At 46.4% G+C, this 25,556-nt stretch overlaps 2 protein-coding genes across 6 annotated transcripts in view; both read left to right on the forward strand.

Annotated features, from left to right (window-relative positions):
- LOC147464445 (phosphatidylserine decarboxylase proenzyme 2-like) overlaps window positions 1-25,556 on the forward strand; it is a 176,189-nt gene that overhangs the window by 139,166 nt on the left and 11,467 nt on the right. For 4 of the 5 annotated variants that reach the window (XM_086515056.1, XM_086515074.1, XM_086515047.1 and 1 more), the window contains 5 exons: window positions 2,277-2,372; window positions 2,495-2,569; window positions 2,647-2,739; window positions 3,233-3,319; window positions 3,406-3,456. In XM_086515056.1, the coding sequence (XP_086371182.1) occupies window positions 2,277-2,372; window positions 2,495-2,569; window positions 2,647-2,739; window positions 3,233-3,319; window positions 3,406-3,456 (402 nt within the window). Of the gene's footprint in view, window positions 1-2,276; window positions 2,373-2,494; window positions 2,570-2,646; window positions 2,740-3,232; window positions 3,320-3,405; window positions 3,457-3,822; window positions 3,895-25,556 lie in introns of those variants that run through there. The other variant, XM_086515065.1, reaches the window with a different exon arrangement.
- LOC147464446 (uncharacterized) lies at window positions 11,435-12,815 on the forward strand. The gene has a single exon (XM_086509187.1). It carries the CDS (start codon window positions 12,086-12,088, stop codon window positions 12,779-12,781), a length of 696 nt encoding a protein of 231 aa, XP_086365313.1. The 5' UTR covers window positions 11,435-12,085; the 3' UTR covers window positions 12,782-12,815.

Below are 25,556 nucleotides of genomic sequence, written 5' to 3' on the forward strand. Positions count from 1 at the left end.
AGAAAAGGGGGATTGTCCTCTGGGTGGTGCATATATTGGCGTACTCGGGGGAAAGTAGCAAATAGCAATGTAAAGACACCCTTGTCTCTGCTCTCAATCTCATCCACATGTACCTAGCTTGCTCATCCCTGCGGGCCGTATGTATCAACTGCTGCAACTTCTCCCTAAATAAAACTACCACTCCCCTTGAGCCTCGCCCTCTGTGCTCTGATCGTGTCTCCTGTCTGTAGGCTGTCTCCCATCTGTATGCACTGATGTGAGGCATAGACTGCCTAGGGGCCTGGTGTGTCTCAGAGTAGAAGACAATGTCTCTCCTAGTAAAACTATCCTCAAAAGCACCCACATCAAGGAGCATAGATCCATTACAATTCCAGGTAGCAACTTTGATTGTGGTAACATAGGTCTCGCACCGTCATGTGGAGCGTCGCTCCAATATCACCACTCTTCCATCTCGGTAAAAGGCAATCTTACCTTTTTCCTTGCCGCTCTAATCTTCGGCATTACCTCCTACATATGAGCGATCTGCGAGAGGGTAAGGTCATCCCTGAGAAAGATGCCTGTCTTCTTAAGAGTTGGTCTTTTCTTCAAAAAGTCCTTCACTTCCATGGAGGGAAAATGAATGATGAGTGCCCTTTCTTTTGAAGTTTCCCCATTGCTTCCATTTTTCTTTTTATTGCCCACTCTCCAAGCTTTTGTGTGCAAGGGCTCATTAACCCCCATCAAAGCCATGAGTTTTTTAACCTCTTCGTCCACATTATCTTTGTCTTTAAGGCCGCAAATTCTCACATGTAAAGCGCGCACCCGCCTTCTTTGCTCCTCCTCTAGTGTTAGGTTAATAATGGTGTTGTTTCCTTGCCTTTGCCTTTCTTGGCAACCTCGATTCATTTCTCGGCCTCATCTGCCTTTTGTCGAGTCTTTGTAAAAACATCCACCCAAGAAGTCTTCATTTCTTTGTGTTGCTCTTCCCCCTCTTTGATGGCCCGCACTTGCACTTCAATTGTGTTGAGTTCTTCTATTATTGAGGGTTGCAGTTCTCCCTCTTCAAGTGTGTCGTGATCGTACCTCGGCGAGATCCTTCTTGAGTGAGACAATCTCTTCATCTTGGGCCCTCACACGATCTTCCAGTGTAGTTATCTTGCTTTCTTGGACCAACATGCGTTCTTCGAGCATCTTTATTGTGCCCAAGAGGTTGCGGTTGATCTTGTTAATGGTTTCAGTCATCTCTTCTTTGCACTTTTGAATGGCATCCTCTGAAGGGTCAATCTTGTCATTCTGCTTCCTCATGCTTGATAGCCGCCAAAAACGAGAGGGTACAGAAAGTTATGGTGGCAGAAAGACGACCACACTATACGCAGATGTGTTTCCACACATCAAGCATGCATGTCAAACATACATTTTGCATGTAGTCTGCATTGCCCTTCTGAAAAATTTTGAAAATTTTTCCCCCCCTGCAATTTATGCAATCTGAATTTTCTGAAATTTTCTGGAAAAACTGAATTTTCTGAATTTCTGCGGGTCAATTTTTGTTTCTGGAATGTGCAGATCTCTATGACGGCCCCTCTACATGGCCTGCTGCGCACAACCAAGGGTGGCCACCCTGTCAGGTCTGCGTGCACCTGTTTCAGGCCAAGCGACCGCTGCTGCACTTGTTTCAGGCTAGCGCAAAGCTGCCTTGCGCCTCTCTGCTGCCCTACACACCTACTGGCAGGGCACCTCTGCTGCCCTGTGCCCCTTTGCTGCCCGTCCACAGAGAGAGAGAGAGAGAGAGAGAGAGAGAGAGAGAGAGAGAGATGAAATTTTATATTACAGAATGTACAAAGAACTGAAAAACTGAAACTGAAACGAAATAGGTGGGGAGGGGTGATGGGATGAGGGTCGATATAATGGGTTAGAGGGTCGATATAATGGGTTAGCTGATGCAAAGCTAAAACAGAGATGGATACAGATTACTAGTGATACAAATGAGATACAAATCATTAGAGGTAGGCGGGTCAAGCTCAGATGAGATCCCTCATTGGTTGCTGCCGAATCTCATCAATATCCTCCATGGTCAATACTTCGACTGGTCGTCTCACATGTTGAGCCGCAGAGCTGCAACCTGCACAACTTTTGTTTGTTAAAGGGTTGCCATTCTTCTTGCTTTTGTCCTTACATCCAACTATCTTCATGCAGCAGTGTTTTCTTTGCAGTAGTATATTTGGCATGTGCCTAGTGCAGCTTGAATTGTCCAAACATTCTCAAGTTGAGTGGTTATTTACTATGTTATTTTCTTGTAGGGTCGTAAATTTTCTGTGAAGGGTCTTCTTGGTGATGAGGTTCTGGCAAATGATTTTGAGGGGGGCTCCCTTGCAATCTTTCGATTAGCACCTCAGGTTGGTAATAGGATAAAGAATTTCAAACTCCAGACTTGTAGTGAGTAGAATTTATTCATGTGTGTTTGTGTGTAGTTTTTCAGCCACTGATGCTTATTTAAGACATAACTGTGGTGGCACAGGACTATCACAGGTTTCACATGCCTGTTAATGGTGAGATAGGGAAGAACATCATGATCCCGGGTCACCTCTATACGGTAACATTGTTTGCAATTCACACTTATTACAAGCATCTTCGCAGAATCTTCATCTTTCAGCTCGTTTCTTCTCGTAGGTCAACCCAATTGCGGTAAATAGCAAGTATTGCGATGTATTTACAGACAATAAGCGAGTGGTAAATGTGATCATCAGCAAAGAGTTTGGAAAGGTAAGCCAGGTTTTGTTTTGATATTCTGAATATTTTGTGTTGAAAGTACTAATTGTCAAGAATGATTTTATGGAATGTGATTCATAAGTTTAAACGAAAAATGAGATTTTGGAGGTTGCCATTGTCATTAACCAACTGAAAAACTGTCGATTGAGCGATCTGTTTTTTGGAAATAGCTTCTGTAGCCATTTCACATTGCTTGCGTTACCATTTGTCACACAATGTTTTATCTTCTTTGCACATATTATGGTAGACTTGCTGCTGTAGATCCATAAAAGGCAAATGGAAAAAAAGTAAGACACTAGCTTTGCCTGATTTTGTACACCGAGAAGAGGAAAAACTCTATTGAAAGTCACAACCTTCTAAATTTAAGAACATGCACACTCCAATGCAGCTTGTGCACATCAAATGCTCTTTATACTTGACTTGCACCTCAAAGAGCTAGACACCTGTAATAACTTTAATCTTTCTTTTCTTCTTTTTAAACTTTTAGGTGGCATTTGTTGCAATTGGTGCAACAATGGTTGGGAGCATCAATTTCACAAAAAATGAAAAAGATAGGGTGAAGAAGGGTGATGAGGTAATTAAGTATGCACCCTGGTTTACTTTCCACCATGTTTGCCCCTAATAGCTCATTTGCTAGAAATTCCTTATCTTGTTTTACAGTTTGGCTACTTTTCGTTTGGTGGTAGCACGGTTATATGCGTCTTTCAGAAGGTATGAGTTGACTCATCTATTGTCACCTAGATATCTTTTTGTAGACATTATATAGTAAGAAGCAAGTCTGAATTCTTTTGGATAGTTGCAAATTCATTACTCCATCCTGCATTTTCCCTCAGTGCAACTTTCCATATGCTATATTATTATGATTATAATATGATCTGCAGTTAAAAGTTTAGCATGTCCTTACTATTAAAGTTTAGAGCATCTCGAGTGAGAAGCCCAATGTTTATTTTGGGTTTAGGTATTTATTTACTTATTTATCAAATCTTGGGTAGGGCAATTTGCTAAGGTTAGTATATAAGCACACCTTGCCCACATTGTAAAGATATACAAACTCATTGCCAAGGTTGGTTGGTTCAGAAGTCTCTCTCACAGCTGGTCCTGGCCTCTCAGTGGAGGAGTGCACCACTTTATTGATTGAGACTGTAGCAGGCTACAGTGTCACTGCTACAGGACACAGTTACAGTTAGTACAATTGGTCTGGTCTGTTCACACTGGACGGACACTTTGGGCAGTGACACGTGGCAGGGATACAGATGGTGGCCTAGTGGACATGTGGCCAGGCCACACTTAGCTGGCTGACATTTATGAGCCGTTGGTGGCTATTTATGATTGTATCTATGAGTAGTAGCGGTTGGGTCATTATCATTATCTTTCATGGATGGTCTGGCCATCGTCTAGGTAGCAAGTCTTACACAGAGCACCTCGGCACTCACCCTGCACATCTGAGCCTCGACACCCCCATTTGTACCTGTGAGTCCTGGGCTGGAGCTGAGTGTGTTGCCATGCCAGAGTCTGTACATGGTTCTTTGAGATAGTCGAGTCCACATGTTTTGGTCCAGTGTTGTGTCGTTGTTGTTCTGTTGTTATCCATTGTTTCTGTGTTTCATTCTGTTTGAGTAAGTTTCCATTTGTTTGAGTGAGATTGCCATGCACATTGCACTGAGGGGCACCCACACTGTAGAGAGCACGACACATTATCCGCGCTACAGGTGCTCTCATTTTGGCGATCACGGTGGGACCTCAACTGAAGTCTCACTCTGTTGAGTAGCTGGTTTTCTTCGCTTTGCCTGTGCAGCTTGTTGGTCTGGTCCAGTTTCACCCTTGACAGCTTAATCTAGCTGGTCTAGTCTCTCGCCTTGCTGGTCTGGTCCTCTCTCGCCTTGGTCCAGTTTCACCCTTGACAGCTTAATCTAGCTGGTCTAGTCTCTCGCCTTGCTGGTCTGGTCCTCTCTCGCCCTGGTCCACCCAGTCCTCGTCTTGGTCTAGTCCTCCTCGTCCCTGGTCTAGTCCTTCCTCGTCCTGGTCCAAGCCAGGTGGTCTAGTCACTTGCCCTGGTCTAGTAGAGTCTAGACCAATGTTCAGCCAAGTGAAGGTGGTCTTGCCCAAGTGAAGGTGGTCTTGCCCAAGTGAAGGTCTTCTTGCCCAAAGCTTGGTGGGGTTGGCGGTTACTACATGACACATACAAGGAGGTCATTGGAGCGTCAAAGTGCACTACTGAGTCCTCTGAAGTACTACCACAGACGGCGTCAACCCTTGGTGCCCAGTAGAAGCATATTAACCCCATCACCCATACCTACTCATACGGCTACCTCCATTCCTTCGGCCGGTTCTACATCCTCCAGGTCACCTTCTCCGGTAAGGCTCTCTCCCATTTTGTTACAGCAAGCTAGTGAGCAACAGACTCAGGAGCAAGAGGCCATGGAGGAGCTCACAAGTGTTCTGGCAAAGGTGATTATCAAGTTCCCTACCTTTAAGGGTCTCTCCACAGAGGATGCAGACGACCATGCTCGGAGGTTTGTCTCTCTTTGCAGAGGTCGTGGCCTCAACAGAGAAGACGCATACCTGGTGCTCTTCCCATCCACCTTGGATGGTCATGCAGATAAATGGTACAGTCAGTTTGTTGAAAACCACTTTACTACTTGGACCATGTTAAGACAGCAGTTCTGTGAAGCTTTCCGACGAGGGGATTACCAAGAGAAGATTCTAGATGATTTGGCCAACCTGTTGCTCCAGCCCAAGGAGACATTTGCAGAGCTCATGACCAGAACAAAGTCCCTGGTCGCCAAGCTGCCTCAGCAACCAGGGGAATTCATGGTGAAGAAGTGGGTAGAGAAGGCTCTGCCTAAGACTTCTCAACAAAAGCTCAGAGAAAGCCTCCGTCCTGAAGCCAATCTGGAAGACTTTGTTGCTACTGCTACTAGAATAGAGGGAGCAAGAATGCAGTCCCCCGTTTCGTCCTTCCAATCGGCCCATACTCTACTACAGATGCGGAGAATATGGGCATTATCAAAGCAAGTGTCCTTTACCGGAGGGGTCCCCTCCTTGTCGTCATCGCCCTGATTCGAAGGATCACTACAGTAAGGATTGTCCCACGCAAAGGGCATCCACGTCTTCAGGCTCGACTCAGAACCAGCAAGAATTCACCTTCCCGAAGATAAACTTGAATACCTGTGAACACCGTGCCTCGACCATCACCTGCTACTCATGTGGTTAAGCCACTACAAGTGGAGAAGCCTGTTGGTGTCCTTACTCGGGCACAAAGAGCAGCTCTTGGTCTCAGTCTACCCATAGGTCCACCTCACCAGTCCCCACTTCCTCAATCTGGTCTACCTGACCCAAAGGACGAGTCCTTCAAAATTGCTCAGAGCAAACCAACTTCCCTGTTATCTGACATTGATGGAGCCTTCTTGGAAGCAATGGCTGACTTGGAACAGATTAAGGTCCCAAAGGGAGCCCAGTTCGAAGGCGCCAAGCCCACAGTAGAAGCCATTTTGAAGAATACTTTTCAGCAGGTGTCACTATACGACATGCTAAGGCTCGACGCAACACTCAGAAGTGACACCCTGTCAGTCATTCAGTCTCTGTACCTGGGGGTTGGGCCTAGTGGCGGGCACCTCCCTGTACAGCCCTCAGAGTCTTATTTGATTTCCTATCCAACTGCTCCACTCACCGATTATAAAAGTCCTCGTCTCACTGTATCTATTATTGGGCACCAGCTATCCGGCGTCATCATTGATGGTGGATCTGGAATCAATTTGATGCCCGAATTCACTATGATGGCCTTAGGTCTATAGCCTACCCGACCTGCTCCTTTCACTGTTACATTGGCCGATTAGAGAACAGTCTACCCAGTGGGCATAGTCGACAAGGTGCCTCTGAAGGTACAAGATTTCACTTTTAACTTGGATTTTGTGGTAGTTAATCTTTCCCAAGTAGAGGGAGGTTATCCCTTGCTGATTGGTAGGCCATGGTTGCGACATACGAAAGCACTTCACGATTGGGGAAACGACGCCATGTGGATACATACTCCTGGCTCTCCAATGCAACAAATTCGTCTCCAAGGAGGTATGGATCCAGTCGTTCAGCATAGCTCTTTGTCAGTAGAGTCCAACCTTGACTTGGAGCAGCCGGTCCCTCCTGATGGGTCCGATGAAGACTTACTACAGTGGTTAGAAGCTACCTCTTCGATGCCATGCTATGTAGTCTCTCTTCAACCTTTGCCAACAGATTCACCCTCTCCCCCTGATCCTACACCTGAAGCCAGTAATCCCAGTCACCCAAGGGCGCCAGAACCAAGTGGACCGGTCTCTGGTGACCATCCTTCAGAGGGTCCCTTGATGGAAACCGTCGGCCTGAGTGAGCCTATAACCCACCATAGAAGGGGGAAAAAGTCTCCCTTGCAAGAGTTGGCCAACACCCGAGCTCCTTCCTTAGCCTCCACTCCATCTGACTCTCCACCCATGCCGGAGCACTTTGAGGTATATGAGGATTTACCATTCGCAGAGCTTCCATCAGGATGGTTGCAGGAAGAGTATGTTGATTTCAACATTGATCAGACGCCAGCTCATAATGTCCAGAAGCTCACAGAGGCGGCACGGTCTTCTCTCCCTGACGCAGCCTCGCCCACTGCACCGCCTGACCCAGTCAGAGAGGTCAACCTAGGCGGCTCTGACAACCATCAGCCCATCTTGTTAGCCGCTTGGTTATGGGATCACCCCGCTCTACTCGACCAGGTAATCTCTTTCATGCGCTCTTTCGAGGATGTGTTTGCCTGGTCTTACCACGATTTGGAAGGAATCCCAGCAGAGCTAGGAGTCCACACAATTTCTCTGGTTGAGGGGGCTAAGCCGGTCAGAGGACGGGCTTACAAACTGAATCCCAAGTATGCAGAAGCAGTCAAAATCGAGTTGGAAAAAATACAAGAAGCAGGTATTATTGTACCAGTAGAGCACTCAGAATGGTTGTTTCCTATGGTTATTGCCCCAAAGAAGCAGTCCAACAAAATTCGAGTTTGCGTCGACTACCGGGCTTTGAATAAGGTCACAATCCCGGATGGATTTCCGACCCCTTTCACTGAGGGAGTCCTGGAAGATGTCGCTGGCCATGTACTGTATAGTTTTGTGGATGGGTTGAGCGGCTACAATCAGTTAGGAATACATCTTGACGACCAAGTCAAAACAGCTTTTGTGACTCCCTGGGGTATTTTCATCTACACTAGAATGTCTTTTGGACTTAAAAATGCACCGCCTTCTTTCAATCGCATAGTATATCTCATCTTTTGTCCTCTGCTTACTGGTCACCTTTGCATATTCATGGATGACTTTTCCACCTTCTCGGGTGCTCAATGTTCGACCCCAGTAGAAAATCTAAAGGAGCATCTTGCTCAGCTCTCTGCAGTCTTCCTCAGGTGCAGAGAGGCACGTTTGAAGATCAATCCGAACAAGTGTCATTTTTTGGTCACCGAGGCCACACCGTTGGGCCATGTGGTGTCTGCTCAAGGTTTAGCACCTGACCCAGAGAAGATAGTGGCCATCTTGAAGTTACCTCCTCCCATAAATCCCAAAAGTGTTCAGAGCTTTGTGGGCCACACCGGCTATCATCGCAGGTTTATACGTATGTATGCACAGGTGGCTCAACCATTGACCCGGCTCACCAGTGCTGTTGTTCCCTTCCAGTGGTCAACACCCGAGGCTGAAGCATTTGCATACCTCAAAAAACGCCTCACTGAAGCGCCTATTCTAGTTGCCCCGGATTGGGCCCTACCTTTTCATGTGCATACAGATGCCAGTCTGCTGGCTATAGGTGCTGTGTTGACTCAGCCTAGCAAAGAGTTCAACTTGGATCGCCCTGTACATTATGCAAGTCGCCTGCTCACCAAAGCAGAGCGCAACTATAGCACCACAGAGAGGGAAGGTTTGGCTATAGTGTATGCTCTACAAAAATTTTGTCACTATTTGCTAGGGGTCCACTTCACAATTATTACTGATCACCATGCCTTGCGCTATCTGCTTAATAAGCCACAGGTCGCAGGTCGAGTATGGCGATGGCTCCTCCTATTCCAAGAGTTTGATTTTGAAGTGGTACTCCGTCCTAGTAAGCATCATGTAATGGCTGACCACCTCTCTCGCATTCACACAGGTGAAGAAGCTACCGGGATTGCGGATGACTTTCCAGATAGCAGTCTTTTTAAAATAGATACAACACCGGAATGGTACGGCGAGGTCTTACATTTTCTATCTACTGGGCTGTACCCAGAGAAGGCATCTCCACTACAGAAGAGGAGATTGCTGTTGAAGTCCAGGCCTTTCACTCTGATTGGGAGCCAGCTCTACAAATCGGGACCAGATGGTGTTCTGAAGCGTTGTGTCTCGCCTCATGAGGTGGAGCATATTCTGGAGGATGCCCACAATGGTCCCACTGGTGGCCATTACCCTGGTCACATCACCGCCCAGAAGATTCTACAGAGTGGTCTATGGTGGCCCTACGTTTTTAAGGATGCAATAGCATATTCTAAGGTTTGTGATGTGTGCCAGCGCTGTGGGCCGAAGCCAAGTAAGCAATCCAGCCGTCCTCTGCAGGTCTCGATGGCTTGGCTACCTTTTGAGAGATGGGGCTTGGACTTTGTGGGTCCAATATATCCCCCGGCTCAACCAGGTAATCGCAAATATCTGCCAGTGGCTACAGACTATGCAACAAAGTGGGCAGAGGTACTGGCGATAGTAGATTGCATTGGCAATACAGTAGCCAAATTTTTATATGAAAATATTTTATGCAGATTTGGATGTCCCTTAGAGATCACCAGTGATAGGGGCGGTCATTTTGTCAATGACATGATCTCAACTTTGCTAGCCAATTACAAGATTTTTCATCGCAAGTCGTGCTCTTATTACCCTAGAGCCAATGGTCAGGCCGAGAGCACCAACAAGGTTCTGATCGCCCTCCTGCAGAAAGCATGTCATCTCCATCTAGCATTGTGGGCTCAGGTTGTGCACGGCACTCTTTGGGCATACCGCACATCTTTCAAAGCAACAACGAATCACACGCCTTTTCAACTCGCTTTCGGTTTGGAAGCCATAGCTCCATTTGAGTTCAACTCCGGATCCCCTAGGGTGGGCAATCTGCGTGCAAGTTGGGGCATGGAATCTGCTTCTATATCCCGTCTCACCTTATTGGATGAAAGCCACCGTTTAGCTTCACATGCTCTGCAAGCGGAGCAACTTCGTCGCAAAGTGTGGCATGATCGCCACCTCTGAAAGGCGAAAATAACGCAAGGAACACTCGTGCTACTCTATCAGGCAAAATATTTGAAAAAAGCAAAGAAGCTGGTTCCAGCTTGGCAAGGGTCCTTCGTGGTGGAAGAGATTTTACCACAGGGGGCAGTCCAGTTAGTCACTCTAGAAGGTGTTCCCTTGCTATTGGTAAACGGATCAAGGATTAAGTGCTATCACTCGCCCTAATTATATACACATCTACTGATGATAGCTATCCCAACACCATATGATTATTCCCTCCTTAGTTCGGTATTTCTCCTTGGCTTACCATTTTCCCCTCTTCTCAAATCTTCCTCATGACAGCTCTTATCTTTCAAAACTCCCCTTGTTTCAATGCATGCATCAATTACTGTTGTTCTGTCTCTGTCTCTGCTCCCCCTCTGTAATTTTCGAGGTTCAAGTCTCATTGAATAGATCTTTTGATTATTGGATATTGTTCGACGATTAAACCAACTCAACTGCATCTCTCTTTTCCGTCTCTAATTTTTACAAGCACTCTCTCACCATCAAATCTCTCTCTTTGCCTTCTGGGACTATCTCTTGTAAAAGACTCCTCAAATTGATTCAGTATTGATGTTTTCCTCCTTTCAATTGGTTATCTGTTTCCTCTCGTTCACACACGTGCAAGGTGAGATTCTCTAGGGTGGGAATTTCAACACATCCTTCCATAGCACCCACCTCGTCAAAAGCCCGTTCTGGTTAATGAAACCCCATAGCCGAAAAGATAAGGCCTAAATCGTTATTCTCTATCTCTGACAGCATTTATATCTGGCTCTCTATCTAGGCCTTGTTCTTTCTTTTCCCCCGCACTGTTCTTGCTTACTGAGCCCCTTGTCATCTCTTAACCTGCCCCACATTCTCTCCTCCTACTGACCGCAAGGGGCAGAAAAAAGCACAGAGTTCCCATCCTGAACATGCTTGAATGCGTCTTTTTGCCATGTCTCAAGTTTTATATCACCTAACAATGCCTCGTAGACATCCACATGGAGCTCTTCTTTAGATGAATTGGCACTTCTTATAGCAAAAAGGCATCTTCATACCGTTTGCTGCCCACCAATTTCCTTACATTTTCAATAAGCCTCATCTCATAACTGTTGTTTGTCGAATATGGCTGCCCCCTGGATATTGATTGTGTGGATTGGTTACCTCAATCCTCTTTTGAAGCCATAGAAACCTCACCATTCACCAACTAATTTCCCTCACCCTCGTCCCCCCTCTCCAAAGCTCGCCCTAGTCCCTTGTCAACCCCTCGCCCCTCCAGCCCTCGCCCTCGCCCTCGCCTTCCCCTATCGACCCTTCGCCCCCCTCTCCAGCCCTCGCCCTCGCCCCAACCCCCCTATCGACCCCTCGCCCCCTTCCCCTCTCCAGCCCTATCGAGCCCTCGCCCCTCCCTATCGAGCCCTCGCCCTCCCCTCTCCAGCCCTCGCCCTCGTCCCCACCTATCGAACCCTCGCCCTCCCTTATCGAATTTGCCGTCCTTTCTCTCGACACTAGCTTCCTCTCCAGCCTTCAAATTAGCCCCCTGTCAAACCCGCACCTCTGCCATACCTGGCGAGTCCTCGCCCACCTTCTCGTGCAGATCTGGATTCTGGCTGGGCCTCCACTATCGAAGCTACATCAGCGGGTCTGCCCCAATTGAGAAAGGCATTAATCAATTATTGAGAAAGGCGTTAATCCATCGTTTTCTCTCTCAGCAGAACAGAACAGCAACATAACCGATAGAAAGAGGCTTTAACAAAGCTGCAATTTTTGGGATTGAATTGAAATTGTGTGAGAGACACAAGGATGTATGTACTAATGTATGTGATTCACTGGGGATATTGTCCAAGTATGATCTTTGGAATCCAACAAATCCACTCTGCTGCAGCAGTCAGTTTGATATAAGCTATTGGGTTGTATAAAAGAGACTACTACAGTGTATACAATCGGCAACAAATTGCTATGGCAGGCGGGAAAAAATTGTTGCCTAGGAAAAAGGCTCAACCACACAGAGAGGAAATTGATGCAACTGACGAAGAATCAGAACATACCAGCCATGGGGTCACTGACCCAGCCATGGGGTCACTGACATGTCTGCTAGTGCTCCATCCGACGAAAGTTACAAGGCCTCGACATCAGAGGCAGAGTCCAGCTCGGACGTGGATAGTGATAGCACTTCCAACAGCAGCTCAAGTGATCAGGAGCAAGATCCAAAAGGAAAACGAAAAATCATGAGTCATGTAATCAATCATGAGGTTGCTAGGCCTGAAAAAACAAAACATACAACAAAGTTTTCACTAAATTTTCACATGCAGCAGCCCAAACCATCGCTGAGAGATATTCTCTCACAGGCCCAATTGGATACCTTGGGTATCAAATCACTAGCTGAAGCTATCCTCCCAGATGACATACCTGTCGGCATGGTTCATCAGATGTTGAAGAATTTCCCAAAAGTTAGAGGTCACACTTTGACAGCTGCACGTATAGGAAATGCAATGGGGATGACAAACTTTCCCTTCCTGCAGCCTAGTATCCGGTCTTACTCAAAGCTCTCCAAAGCTGATACCATAAAGGCATGCAAGGCATTGTTCGAACCCGATCATCCTGAGCTGCAGCATCACAAAGCTCTCTTAGCAGCTTTTAGAGATTACTTTTTGGTGCGAGATGCGCAAGGAGCAAAGGGAAAAATAGAAGTGCCGACCACGTTCCCACTATGTGATGGTCTTTATTGCTTGATCAAGAACATTCCTTGTGGATTTCATCAGATTCTCTTTACATCATTGTAGACAAGGGCGAAAAGGTTTAGAGCACAAGTACAGTCATCTCAATCCAGCTTCCAATGTTTTGCAGCGCCACTATTGGCCTGGGTGATCAACATCCGTATCAACCCTTTGGAAGTGGATAAGGATACAACAGTACCACTGCAAGTAAAAAGGAAATCTCTCGGCACAGATGCTCAGAAGAAAAGGGTCAAAGTGGTCAAAGATACGGCAGAGACACTACGACCTCTGCCATTTTCAGAGAGTCAGACTAGGGTGACAGTTCCTCCAAGACGTTCTTCTTCTCACCCCGTTCCCATCTTTACAGTGCCAGAGGCCGTTGTGAGCTCCGATGTTTTTAGTACGCCCACTCCTGCTACTGAAACGCTCTCTCTTCCACAGGTATCTCTTCCCACTGCTACCATTTATACTACTACCAATATTACAACACCATTCTCGGCAACACTCGTGGTACCCTCGTCATTCTCTCCCATCTCCAACTCACCCACTGAACCCGCTACCATCGTCACCCCGATTACACCTATCACCCCGACCATTGCAGTGCCTCCGGGTAACCCTGCTACTACTACACCTCCAGGTGCTACTACTTCTTCTTCTAGTGGGGGTGACTCTTCTTCGTTGTTCAAAATCTCTGAAGAAAATCTACAGGAGTCAAGAAATGCCATAGCCATGATTGAACTTGGTGCAGAGAAACTAGCAGCCACCCACCAGAAGCACCCGGCCACATATGCAGCCATGGAAGGCTGCTTGCGAGTTGCAGAGAGTGCCATAGCGGATAGAGATGCTACAATTTTTGCCTTGCGTCAGGCTCTGCACTTAAAGACACAGATTATTGATGACCTCAGAGCTCAAATGCTAGGATTTCGGGACATGCTAGTCCAAGGGGACATGCATTTTCAGCAGCACCCTCAGCCTACCATGGGGTACGGGTGGGTTCGTCCAGCTAGATCAGTACAGCCGACTATGGGCTATGCTGAGTACAGTCATCGATAGTTTGGGGTAGGTACAGCTTCACAGCAGCAGTTTGACTGCTACCCTCAGGGAATTCAGCAGCCTGGCACTTTTGGCTCCGTACCGCATATGTCATCCTCCCAGACGGTTCTCTGTGATGGCTATGCAGGCGCACATAGACATGGGTGTTCGAGCCGGAGGCCTCAGTACACTTCAGGTCAGGTACTCCCATCCGCCGAGCAGCAGGTGGCTGCTCCTTTCACTGAGAGTCGGTTTGTGGATAGCCCTCATAGAGTACAGAGTTTTCCCATCGATCTGATGGCTCCACCTCCAGAGGCTGATACTTCGGGTGCAGCAGTGGCCACCACTCTATCTCTTGGATGACAGGTTCAGAAATATGCAGTAGGATTTCGGGACATGCTAGTCCAAGGGGACATGCATTTTCAGCAGCACCCTCAGCCTACCATGGGGTACGGGTGGGTTCGTCCAGCTAGATCAGTACAGCCGACTATGGGCTATGCTGAGTACAGTCATCGATAGTTTGGGGTAGGTACAGCTTCACAGCAGCAGTTTGACTACTACCCTCAGGGAATTCAGCAGCCTGGCACTTTTGGCTCCGTACCGCATATGTCATCCTCCCAGACGGTTCTCTATGATGGCTATGCAGGCGCACATAGACATGGGTGTTCGAGTCGGAGGCCTCAGTACACTTCAGGTCAGGTACTCCCATCCGCCGAGCAGCAGGTGGCTGCTCCTTTCACTGAGAGTCGGTTTGTGGATAGCCCTCATAGAGTACAGAGTTTTCCCATCGATCTGATGGCTCCACCTCCAGAGGCTGATACTTCGGGTGCAGCAGTGGCCACCACTCTATCTCTTGGATGACAGGTTCAGAAATATGCAGTAGCTAGTGGTTTTCTTTCACAGTTGTTCAGTCTTCCTCTCACTGAGACGGTGAGCGGTCTTGTGGCGGGTAACCTGTAGCAGGCTACAGTGTCACTGCTACAGGACATAGTTACAGTTAGTACAGTTGGTCTGGTTTGTTCACACTAGACGAATACTCTGGGCAGTGACACGTGGCAGGGATACGGATGGTGGCCTAGTGGACATGTGGCCAGGTCACACTTAGCTGGCTGACATTTATGAGCCGTTGGTGGCTATTTATGATTGTATCTTTGAGTAGTAGCGGTTGGGTCATTATCATTATCTTTCATGGATGGTCTAGTCATCGTCTAGGTAGCGTGTCTTACACAGAGCACCTCGGCACTCACCCTTCACATCTGAGCCTTGACACCCCTATTTGTACCTGTGAGTCCTGGGCTGGAGCTGAGTGTGCTGCCACGCCAGACTCTGTACATGGTTCTTTGAGATAGTCGAGTCCATATGTTCTGGTCCACTGTTGTGTCTCTGTTGTTCTGTTGTTCTGTTGTTATCCATTGTTTCTGTGTTTCATTCTGCTCGAGTAAGTTTCCATTTGTTTGAGTGAGATTGCCACGCACATTGCACTGAGGGGCACCCACACTGTAGAGAGCACAACACATTATCCGCGCTACAGAGACACTGCATGGTGCAGCATCAGAGGCATACACTACTCAGCCGGGTCGGAGGCGACATTTTGGGAGCATGCCCCAGAGTAGTTGGTATGATGAGGAGTGCAAAGAGATGAGAGCCCAGCTCCAGAGAGATTTTCTTTCAGGAGTCATCACTTACAGACAGTCTCGGATTGCTTCCTGACGCCTTGTGCAACGGAAGAAACGAGCTTACTTGACCCAGATGGAGCGAGACTTGTATCAGCTGTTCTTGAGTAGAGACTCAGGAGAGGTTGGCGATTCTTTCATGAGCACTAGTTGGTAGGGATGTGGATCCCATTGTTGTTATATGCTGATGATATTGTGTTGATCTGTGACTCACCAGAGGTATGGAGCGACAGTTGGATGCATTACACAGTTTTGCAGAGAATAGTGGAAGGTTATGGTGTTTAACACCATACCACAGTGGATTAGGAGATCAGCACTGACTTTCACATATGGTCAGGAGATTGTAGAGTATACAGATGCATACACTTACCTTGGGGTTGTCTTCACTGGGCCGAGGTTTTCTTTGGGGAGAGCAGCAGAGACTAGACTGACTAGAGCTTATGCAGCCTTGGGAGGCTTGGAGAGGATGTGTTTGCAGGTTTAGTTCCAGGAACGGAAAGTTATGGCTCTTTGATACTTTAGTAGCCTCAGCTATGTTGTATGGCGTGCAGATATGGGGACCTTCTATAGGCCAGGATGGTTGGAGACATATGGAGAGGCCCTTGGTATCTATGATCTCTTGACTAATCAGAGCCGAGGCCTCTGTACCCCACGCTATCATTCGAGCAGAGCTAGCTGCCCTCCTATGGAGCTTGGGGCGCGTACCAGACCTGTCTTCTTTGTGCACAGCTTGTGGGATACTACTAGAGACAGATATGCTAGACTGGCCCTTGAGTCTTCCAGATAGTTAGTTCTTGAGGGGGACACTTCATGCTGGTATGCACAGATGACATCATGGTTTCAGACGCATGTCTTTACCATGGACAGGCTGCCCCCTTTCTAGTACTCTCTTCAGGCACCCTCGATGTCTCTTACACGGGTGGAGATTACTAGACTCATTTGTCGGGACCTGATCCAGCTGGATACCAGGAGGACCTGGATAAAGCCGCCGAAGGAGTTGGGCACGAAGATGGCTTTCTATAGAGAGCATCTTCTCCACCTCACAGGAGATGGGTTTGTGATTCGACCCACCTACATGGACACACATATGTCTCATGGTTTGCGGTGTGCCATTGGTCAGATACGCACATCCTTACATCAGCTGGAGATTGAGACTGGTAGATTCAGAGGGATACCCGTAGAAAACAGGATATGCCACTTATGCCAGCTAGAGCCAGAGACAGAGCTACATTATATGTATCATTGCACAGTGTACTATGAGGTACGGGGCCGTTTCGACTCCTTATTCAGAGAGGACTACGGTCCTAGGGTCATGAGTTAGGAGGATCAGAGATGTCTTGGGCTATATCTACTTGAGCTACACAAATATAGAGACACTTTACTGGGGACAACTAGAGAGAGACAGTCCTAGAGACAGATTACAGATTTCTTTTCACTAGATATAGGACAGCCAAAGGAATAGCCATCACTGTAGAGCTCGGCCTACACTCATTCGACCACTACCGGTACTCTCATCGATCGAGCACTCGAGCTACGAAGACCGAGACGGCCACGATTGAGGAGAGGGGCTACACAACATCAATGGAGACTACAGCAAAGGATTCGAGCCATACTCTCTCGACATCCAGAGTGCATATGAGGATGGATTCTAGTAGTAGTAGTATTTTTGTTCTAGTTCTTTTGTACCCAGACATGGTATCAAATTCACTATTTTGTAACAGATTGGTCTCATAGGTCATTTTGGCCTTTTAAAGACGTTAATTTAACATTTCATTTCATTTCATTTCTCACCGTCGAAGGTTGCATCAGAGGATTCGGATCACTCTGGCCCGACATGCACGACGCCCTGTCAGACTATTGACCATGAAGGAGATTGATGAGATCCGCTAGCGACCGATGATGGATGTTCTATGATTTAGCTGTTTTTTGAGGATACACCCACATTGTGTTGTATTAGCCCTCATCCATTACTCCCCCCCCCCCCCCAACTCATCTCCTACTTAGTCCGCATCTAGCAATTTCGGATTCTATAATACGTCCCTTTTTTCAGTACCATTTACTTTTGGTACCTTTTGGTACTCGGGCATTGTATCAGATTCACCGGTTGTAACTTTTCGTCTCATAGGTCATTTTTGGCCTTTTGAAGATGTTAATATAACATTTCATTTCATTCTCTCTCTCTCTCTCTCTCTCTCTCTCTCTCTCTCTCTCTCTCTCTCTCTCTCTCTCTCTCTCTCTCTCTCTCTCTCTCTCTCTCTCCGCTTCTCTCCTTGGTTTAGCGCTTTTGCATCGTCAACTTTGACATGTTATCAGAGCCTTGGAAGAGACTAGCAAGTGTTGAGAAGAGCTTGCGGTGAAGTAGCAAGCTTCAATCCGCACCCCCCCCCCCCCCCCCCCCCCCCCCCCCCCCCCCCCCCCCCGACTGCATTTTAAAACGTTCCTAGTGGCAGTTCTTGGTGGCGACGCCAAGGTGTACACTCCCACGATATGATTTGAGATCAAGGATAATGATGTGAATGCGATGTGACTGTTCAGCGACTATCATTTGTGTGCAAGTGCTGGATGTGTGTAGTCTAGTGCATGGGCACATAGAGTCAGTGTCTACTAAGTTAGGTTTTGTCCTTTGTGCGTCTCGCAGGCGTAACCGAGAGCATTTACTCTTTTTGCAAGAGGGGGATATGTCATAAGTGTGATGATGTGGCACATGGTTCCTAGTGGACCTTAGAATGGTCACTAATGCAGCTGGACAATTTTTTGCGTAAGAAGCTCATGCCAAAAGTTGGCATCATCCTAGCGCAAAATCCACCATGATTTGTGGGCTGACGTGGCAGTCTGTACGACTCAGCAGGGGGCAGTTTTTAGGGCAAAGCCTTTGGGGAGCAAAGCTTTTCGCAAGCTATGCTATTGGGGGCCCCCTGTTTCTAGACCCCTCTGTACTTTTTATAAGTGTGGCCAAGGCTTTCTCCAACTGATTAGCTTGGGAACATCGCGGTGAAGGGACCATCAATAGTTGTACTTTGTCAACCATCAATCGAGAAAGAAATACCAAAGGGGCGTCGGTCTATGAGGTCAATGCGCCTAGAAGCGGAATTCCACTGCTTCGTCTCTCTCTCTCTCTCTCTCTCTCTCTCTCTCTCTCTCTCTCTCTCTCTCTCTCTCTCTCTCTCTATTCAAGTTTAGTTCTTACGGTTTCTATTTGTGTGTTGCTATTGATTTCTCGCTTGGGTAACCAAGCCTGTTTCATTTGCAGTTGTATCATGACTCTTTGGCTTGTGTCCTAGCAAATATTATGTTGGAGCAATTCCCACAAGATGCTTTTTTTATGGAGAGAGTAGCAAATTATACTGGAACTTTTGCATCTACAATAGATTTCAATTTCTCTATCATGCCTCGGTTTCTACATGGAATACTTAAGCAAATGGGATGAACGAGGATTTCTTTCATTATATTGGGAGAGAGCTCATGACGGTACTGTTTGTGCTCTGTATTTACGAATTTAAACAAAATCTTGGAGGTTGATACGCAGTTCTACTCAAAGTTGTTCACAGCGTTGTCAACCACAATGGCCTTGAGAAGATTTGGTCATTCACTGTGCCGATAGTCACTTCCCTGATGAGCAGTTCTTTGTTGGCCGCTTTTACAATTAGAGAGATGCATGATGATCTTGTAGGTATTAATGTTGCTGCCTATCCGAAGATGATGGTCTTAGTAAGCAGTTTTTTCTTGACTATTGGGATGTCTTGCACTTGCTTCTTCTCTAGTTAGGAGCTTTGACATTGGTCAGATGCTTTCCTTGCTTACCTTGGAACAGTCCTTGGCAATCTTCCTTCTTTATTTGGAGAAGGTTTATCTATAGTGGACTTGAATTTTTGGAGAGCACTTTACAAAGGATGGGTTTTATGGAACAATGGACTTGTTGTGTTTCAGTGTTATACAATTTTGGCATTAGTGCAGTTACGATTGGGCGTTCTGTCGGAGAGTCTTTCCCATTGTCATGATCTGCACGAGAGGGTTGTCCTCTAGCACATACCTGTCACAAACTGATAACGTGGCATGCCCAAACTTGCAAATGTTGGCCGAGAGGACTCTTGGGGGTTAGGGATTTAAAAACCTAACCCAAACAACTTGCAAATTCTACTGGTCCAAGAGGGTTAGGGTTAAAAATCTAACCCTACCCAACGGGCAGAAGCCGGCCAAGGGCCTAAACCCTTTAAATAAAAAAGTAGGACAAAAATTGCATGGAGAATGACACATAGCAGTGTTGTACGGATTTTTGCGTTTACACAACGCACAAATTTCCTTGGTTTACAGGGCAGCCCATAAGAGTGTCAGATTTTGGGGTTATTGCCTTTGGACTCGGTGCTTTTGAAACAGAGCTTTTCATGTAAGTGCTTTTGGCCAAGTGCCTTTATAAGTGTGCCGAGGCCTTTCTTTTTGGCAGATTAGCTTGGGAGCACACATGGATTCAAGCAGTGAATCCGGCAAGGAGAAAACCATTCCACCTACTCGCATGAGTGAAGAAAACAATGGAGGTTAAAGTGGGAGCCGACCTCTTTCCGAGAATCAGGGGCAGAGCATGACCCTCTTCTGCCAAGTGACCTCAACAGGATGGAGTTCCAGGGTCAACTACAATTTGACACTTGTGCTAATCAGATGCTTAAGTACTCTAAGGACCCACAGTATGCAAAGTCTTTTAAGAATCACCCACTTGATGAGATTCATTCACGATTGCAAGCCACTATCCACTCACCTCTCAAGTCATCTGTGAAACAAAAAGCAAAGCTGAGTGCAGACAAGCAAAAACTATACTCACGAGATGAATTTGACAATGTTGTTGAGCAACAGGTCAATAAGCTGATGAAGACTACATAGAGCTCTCGAAAGAAGAGTCGATTAGTAGACTATCCTGGCTATTTGGGTCGGAAATCTGGTAGCCAGCAAATCCAAGAAGCGTGCTCGCTTTTAGGGTGATCCCAGTTCATCATCACCTTTTGATAGCTCGGAGAGTTTCTCTTCGTTTGACTCCAGCGAGGACAGGAAGCACCAGAAGCAGAGAAAGACTCAGAAGAGCAAGAAAAACAAGCAAACTAAGAAGAGCAGATCCCACAAGAAATCTCGGAAGCATCGGAATCCATTCTGACACTTCCTCGTCCTTTGACAATTTTGGCTCAAAAGAGTCAATGTATGGGAAGAAGAGAAGACACCGGTACCCTTTGAACTAGTATGACGATCTCTAGAAGGAGGACGGAAAGACCAAGGATTTTAAAGAGGATGGGCAAGCACTCAAGTTTGATATGTTTTCAAGCTATAAGGATACCCACCGAGCTCTTGCATTCATACAGGTGTACGACATCGTCTTTTTGGGAGGTCATTTTTCAAAACCCTCCAAAGTACGCAGAGCGTCATTTTATCTGAAAGGGAATGCCGAGACATGGTGGTCTACCCTAATGTTGCGCAAGGAAGCGCTTACAAAGTGGTTAAAATTCAAATGCGTCTTCACTTCCATCTGGCTTACTGCAGAATACAAAGAGGATGTCATCATAGCTTGGAAGCATCTGAAGATGAAGACACCTTGGACGACTATTGCCAGAGGTTTTCAAATTAGGTTCTGGGAGGCTCTTCTCTAATGAAAATTACCTTCAAGCAACAAGTTCAACGTTTTTGTTGTGGGTTACCCTAAGAGATATTGCGATATTGCCTACAAAAGAAGTCTAACTCCATTCAGAGACTTATGGGTCATGCCAAACAAGGTTTTGATATGCATGCCGGCACACTACGTATCCTTTGGACAAGCGAGTGTCCTCTAAAACAAGGCAAGCTTCGTTCAACGGTAACTAGAAGACAGGTAAACAGAAAAAAAAGAAATCAACCGGCCCGAAACTGTTAGTTGAGCAACGTGTTGAACTCTACAAAGAGGGCAAGTGTTATGGTTGTGGGGAGTAGGGGCACATTCCTGCAAAGTGCCCTAACAAAGCACCAAAGGATCAAGCAGAGGACAAACTAGAGAGTTCCAAAGCGGTGGATGAGCATGCAAAGAAAGGACAGGCCTAAGATAGACAATAGTACGGAGCTCTACAGAGCATGGGGCAAAGTAGAAGTCCTTGTATTCTTCAATGGAGGAGCCAAGGCCAAATTAATATCGACTAAATTGGCGGCTCGACTTAAAATCTTGCCTAAAGAAATGGAACCATCAATGGAGTCATTTCTAGCGACACCAGGGTGAGATGTTGCCATTACACCTGTCATAGGCAAACTTCGGTTGCATTGCCAAGGGTATCTAGGACACGAAGACTTTTACATCATGCCTTTGGGGTGGTGTGACGTCCCTTTGGGGATCTCTTGGTACCTCAAGACTTGTAGAAGTCTCAAGCACGGCATAAGAAGGCAGCAGACAAGCATCGACGTGAGTTATAGTTGAAGGAAGATGATTGGTTGCTACTACGGTTTGAGAAACCATGCTGAAAGCAGAAGGTAAGGAGAGGCTTTCTCCAAAGCTAAGTATGCTATACTATGGACCCTTCGAGATGAAGGAAAACATAAATGATATATCCTTCAAATTGAAGTTACCATATACTTGGAAGATTCACAATGCATTCATGTGAGACTACTGAGACCTTTTAAAGGTGAAGTGCTAGTGGACATGGAGCCACACGAGCAACCAAAAGTGGATGAGACAAAAGAGATTCTCGTTCCACAATAGGTACTGCCTCACAAGGAAAGGAAAGTGAAAGGTAAGCTACCATGAAGATATTTGGTCAAGTTCAAGAATTATTCCGCTCTTGATGCCAAATGGATGGAGGAGGACTTAGCAGATACTTCTCAGATACTAGAGATTCTTATTCCACTATAGGTACTGGCTCACAAGGAAAGGAAAGTGGAAGGTAAGCTGCCACGAAGATATTTGGTCAAGCTCATGAATTATTCCGCTCTTGATGCCAAATGGATGGAGGAGGAGGACTTAGCAGAGACTTCTCAGATACTAGAGCTTTACCTTGACGCTTTCGGTTTAGCACCAACTCTTCCAAAAGTTACCGATGAATCAGTAGGTTAAATATGGTGCAGTGCGGGCTGCACAAGCCGAGATTTATTCATCTCCTTTGTCACAGGCTACCTCCATGAGAATAAAGTTACTGATTTTTTTGGAGATTTGAGGGGTACTGACAGGTTGGCAGTATTGTATTAAGCACGTGTTGGAAAGATGAAATGACTGTAGCCTTTTGATTGATCACCTAAGGGTCAATGTGAATATGATAGTAACAAGATTTAGTAGATCAAGACATCCTGAAAAGGTCAGCCGGTGTGGATGTGATTGCTAAATAAGTTACAATGATCATGATCCTCATCTAAGATCTTGATGGTGATAATGATATGAATGTTTAGTGATTGTCGTCTTTGTTCAAGTGTTGAATATATGTGGTCTAGTACGTCTGTACTTAAGAGTCAATGTCTACTAAGCTAGTTGTCTATCCTATGGTTGTTTTGGCAGGCGTAATTGAGGGCGATTACAATTCTTTGAAGAGGGTTTTGTCACAAATTGATGATGTGGCTTGCATAAACTTGCAGATGTTGACCGAGAGAACACTTGGGGATTGGGGATTAAAAAACCTAACTCAAATAACTTGCAGGTTCTAGCCGAGTGGCCCAAAGAGGGTTAGGGTTAAAAATCTAACCTTGCCAAATTGGTAGAAGCCAATTGAGGGGCCTAAATGGCACAGTGTACGGATTTCTGCAATTTACTGAGCAGCCCTTAGGCCGCCAAATTTTGGGGTTATTGCTCTTGGACTCGGTGCTTTTGGAATAGAGCTTTTCATTTAATTGCAGTGTGTCATGGCCTTTCTTCTCGTAGATTAGCTTGGGAGTACTACAAGAGAGAGGACCCTCAAACACTGTACTCTTTCAAAGTAATAATAAAGAAATACCGGAAGGGGCACCAGTCTTTGGGACAGTGCATCTTGGCTTGGAACTCCACCATGCCTTGTCAATTCGCTCTCTCTCTCTCTCTGTGGCTTAGTGACTGAGCATTTCATGCATGCTAGAGATCTACTAGTAGTTATGTTTAACCGTGCCATGTGTGAGGGCTTGCCTGATACTTGGATCCTATCTACTATTGTACCTATTCTAGACCCCATGGAGCCTGGGAATTATCGCACTATCATGATTGGACACACATTGGCACGGTTGTGCTCATCCATTCTTGAGCCAGCAACTGAGTAGATGGGCAGAGAGGGAGGGGATACGCGCAGCCGGGCAAGTAGGGTTCAGGAAAGGTTTTTCTACTCTTGACCATACCCTGACACTCAAAGCCATCATTGAGGTGGGCAGATCACATGGGAGACGGATCTATTGAGCTTTGTGGACTTCCGCAAAGCATTTGACACAGTACCCAGAGGTAGATTGATGCGCAAATTACAGGAGATGGGAGTACCCACAGAGCTCATTTGGGGGCTCATGGCATTATACAGGTCAGTAGTGGGGCATGTACGCACCTATCTACACCGGTTTACTCCACTATTGGGGTGAAGCAGGGCTGCCCGCTCTCTCCTACTCTATTTGGTATGTATGTGGATGAGGTTTTTGACTACATTGAGAGAGATGGTGATAGAGGTGCACAGCTGGCAGGGACATTGTTTCCACTATTGTTATATGCTAATGATAGTGTTGATCTCTGACTCTCCAGAGGGGATGCAACGTCACTTGGATGCTTTGCATAGGTTTGCCCATGAAAGTAATTTGTCTGTCAACCTTGGTGAAACCAAGGTCATGGTATTTAATACCACCCCACAGTGGATCAGGAGGTCAGCACCCGTGTTCACATACGGCCAGGAGACAGTGGGCTTACACTTACCTTGGAGTGGTTATTAGTGGACCAGCATTTTCATTGAGGAGAGCAGCAAAGACTAGATTGAGCAGAGCCCATGCAGCATTGGGTAGATTGGAGAGAATGTGTTCACAGGTTCAGTTTCAGGAGCCTCGGACGAAGCTCTGGTTCTTTGACACGGAGCTGAGATATGGGGACCTTCATTGGATCATCACGGGAGGACGGGTTGCACTGATGGATGGGAAGATATGGAGAAAGCTCTGGTCTCTATGATCTCGCGGCTCATTAGAGCCAAGGCTTCAGTACACGTGCCATTATCCGAGCAGAGCTAGCTGCCCTCCCACTAGTGGTTGAGGCACTTACCAGATCTGTCTCCTTCATACACCGCATGTGGGAACTTCCCAGAGATAGATATGCCCGCTTTGCACTTGAGTCCTCTCCAGTTAGCTGTCATAATAATCAATATCTAATTCTCCTAAATGATTTTCTCATGTTAAACCGATCATTTAATATGGGGAAGTGACAGGGGAGAAAAAGCTAGAATATTGGTTAAGCTAGCAGACCGGCCACAATAGGGATCCAAAGGGGGGGCCATCTGCAAAAGAGCCATGTGCAACAATGGGCTAAAAAGATCCTAAGGTTCAACCCATTAAGACTTCCAAAATGCTAAGGTTCCAAAATTCAAAGGTTGTGTCCAAAGGTCAACCCTAGGGGAAATTGGATGCTTTGTGTGTGACCAAAAAGTCTTTTCAAATCCCTACATAGGAGGGGGCGAGCCTTGGGAGTAGGGGATGAGAGAGAAAGTCACACACACACACACACAGGCTCCCTTTACACAAAGGGAATTAGGGACACATGTCAGCTCCCTAGCCCAGATGCCCACAAGGTGTGCCCAATTCCTATTGGATGGCCTTGGAGGTGGACCAATGAGAATTAGGCTAGAGTAAATCTAGTTTAATTAATTTAAAAACACTTAATAAAAGAACGAATGAGAATTAAGTCCTCTAGAAGACTATTGGATAGTCTCCCAAGGGGTCCAATGAGCATTCAGCAGCCCAATGGCTTGCCTGATTCTTATTGGTCAGGAGGCAAAGGGGTCCAATGAGAGTTTAATTTAGTTATTAATTAACCTAAAGCTCTCACAAAAGGGGAAAGGGGGACACATGTCAGAAGGCTATCACTTATGCTGCTTAATAGTCATTGGCTTGACTTGGGGAGGGCCAATGAGGGTTGAGTAAGAGCAAATAGCAAGAGGGCTCGCCCAAGAGAGAGAGGGGGCTGATTTTTGCAAGGCATTATCACACACACACACACACAA

This window comes from Adiantum capillus-veneris, chromosome 1, assembly GCF_014529385.1.
Source record: "Adiantum capillus-veneris isolate H3 chromosome 1, ASM1452938v2, whole genome shotgun sequence".
Taxonomy (NCBI): domain Eukaryota; kingdom Viridiplantae; phylum Streptophyta; class Polypodiopsida; order Polypodiales; family Pteridaceae; genus Adiantum; species Adiantum capillus-veneris.

Coding starts and splice junctions, on each gene's coding strand:
- LOC147464446 (XM_086509187.1), top strand. CDS start 12,086: ATGTCTGCTAGTGCTCCATCCGACGAAAGTTACAAGGCCTCGACATCA.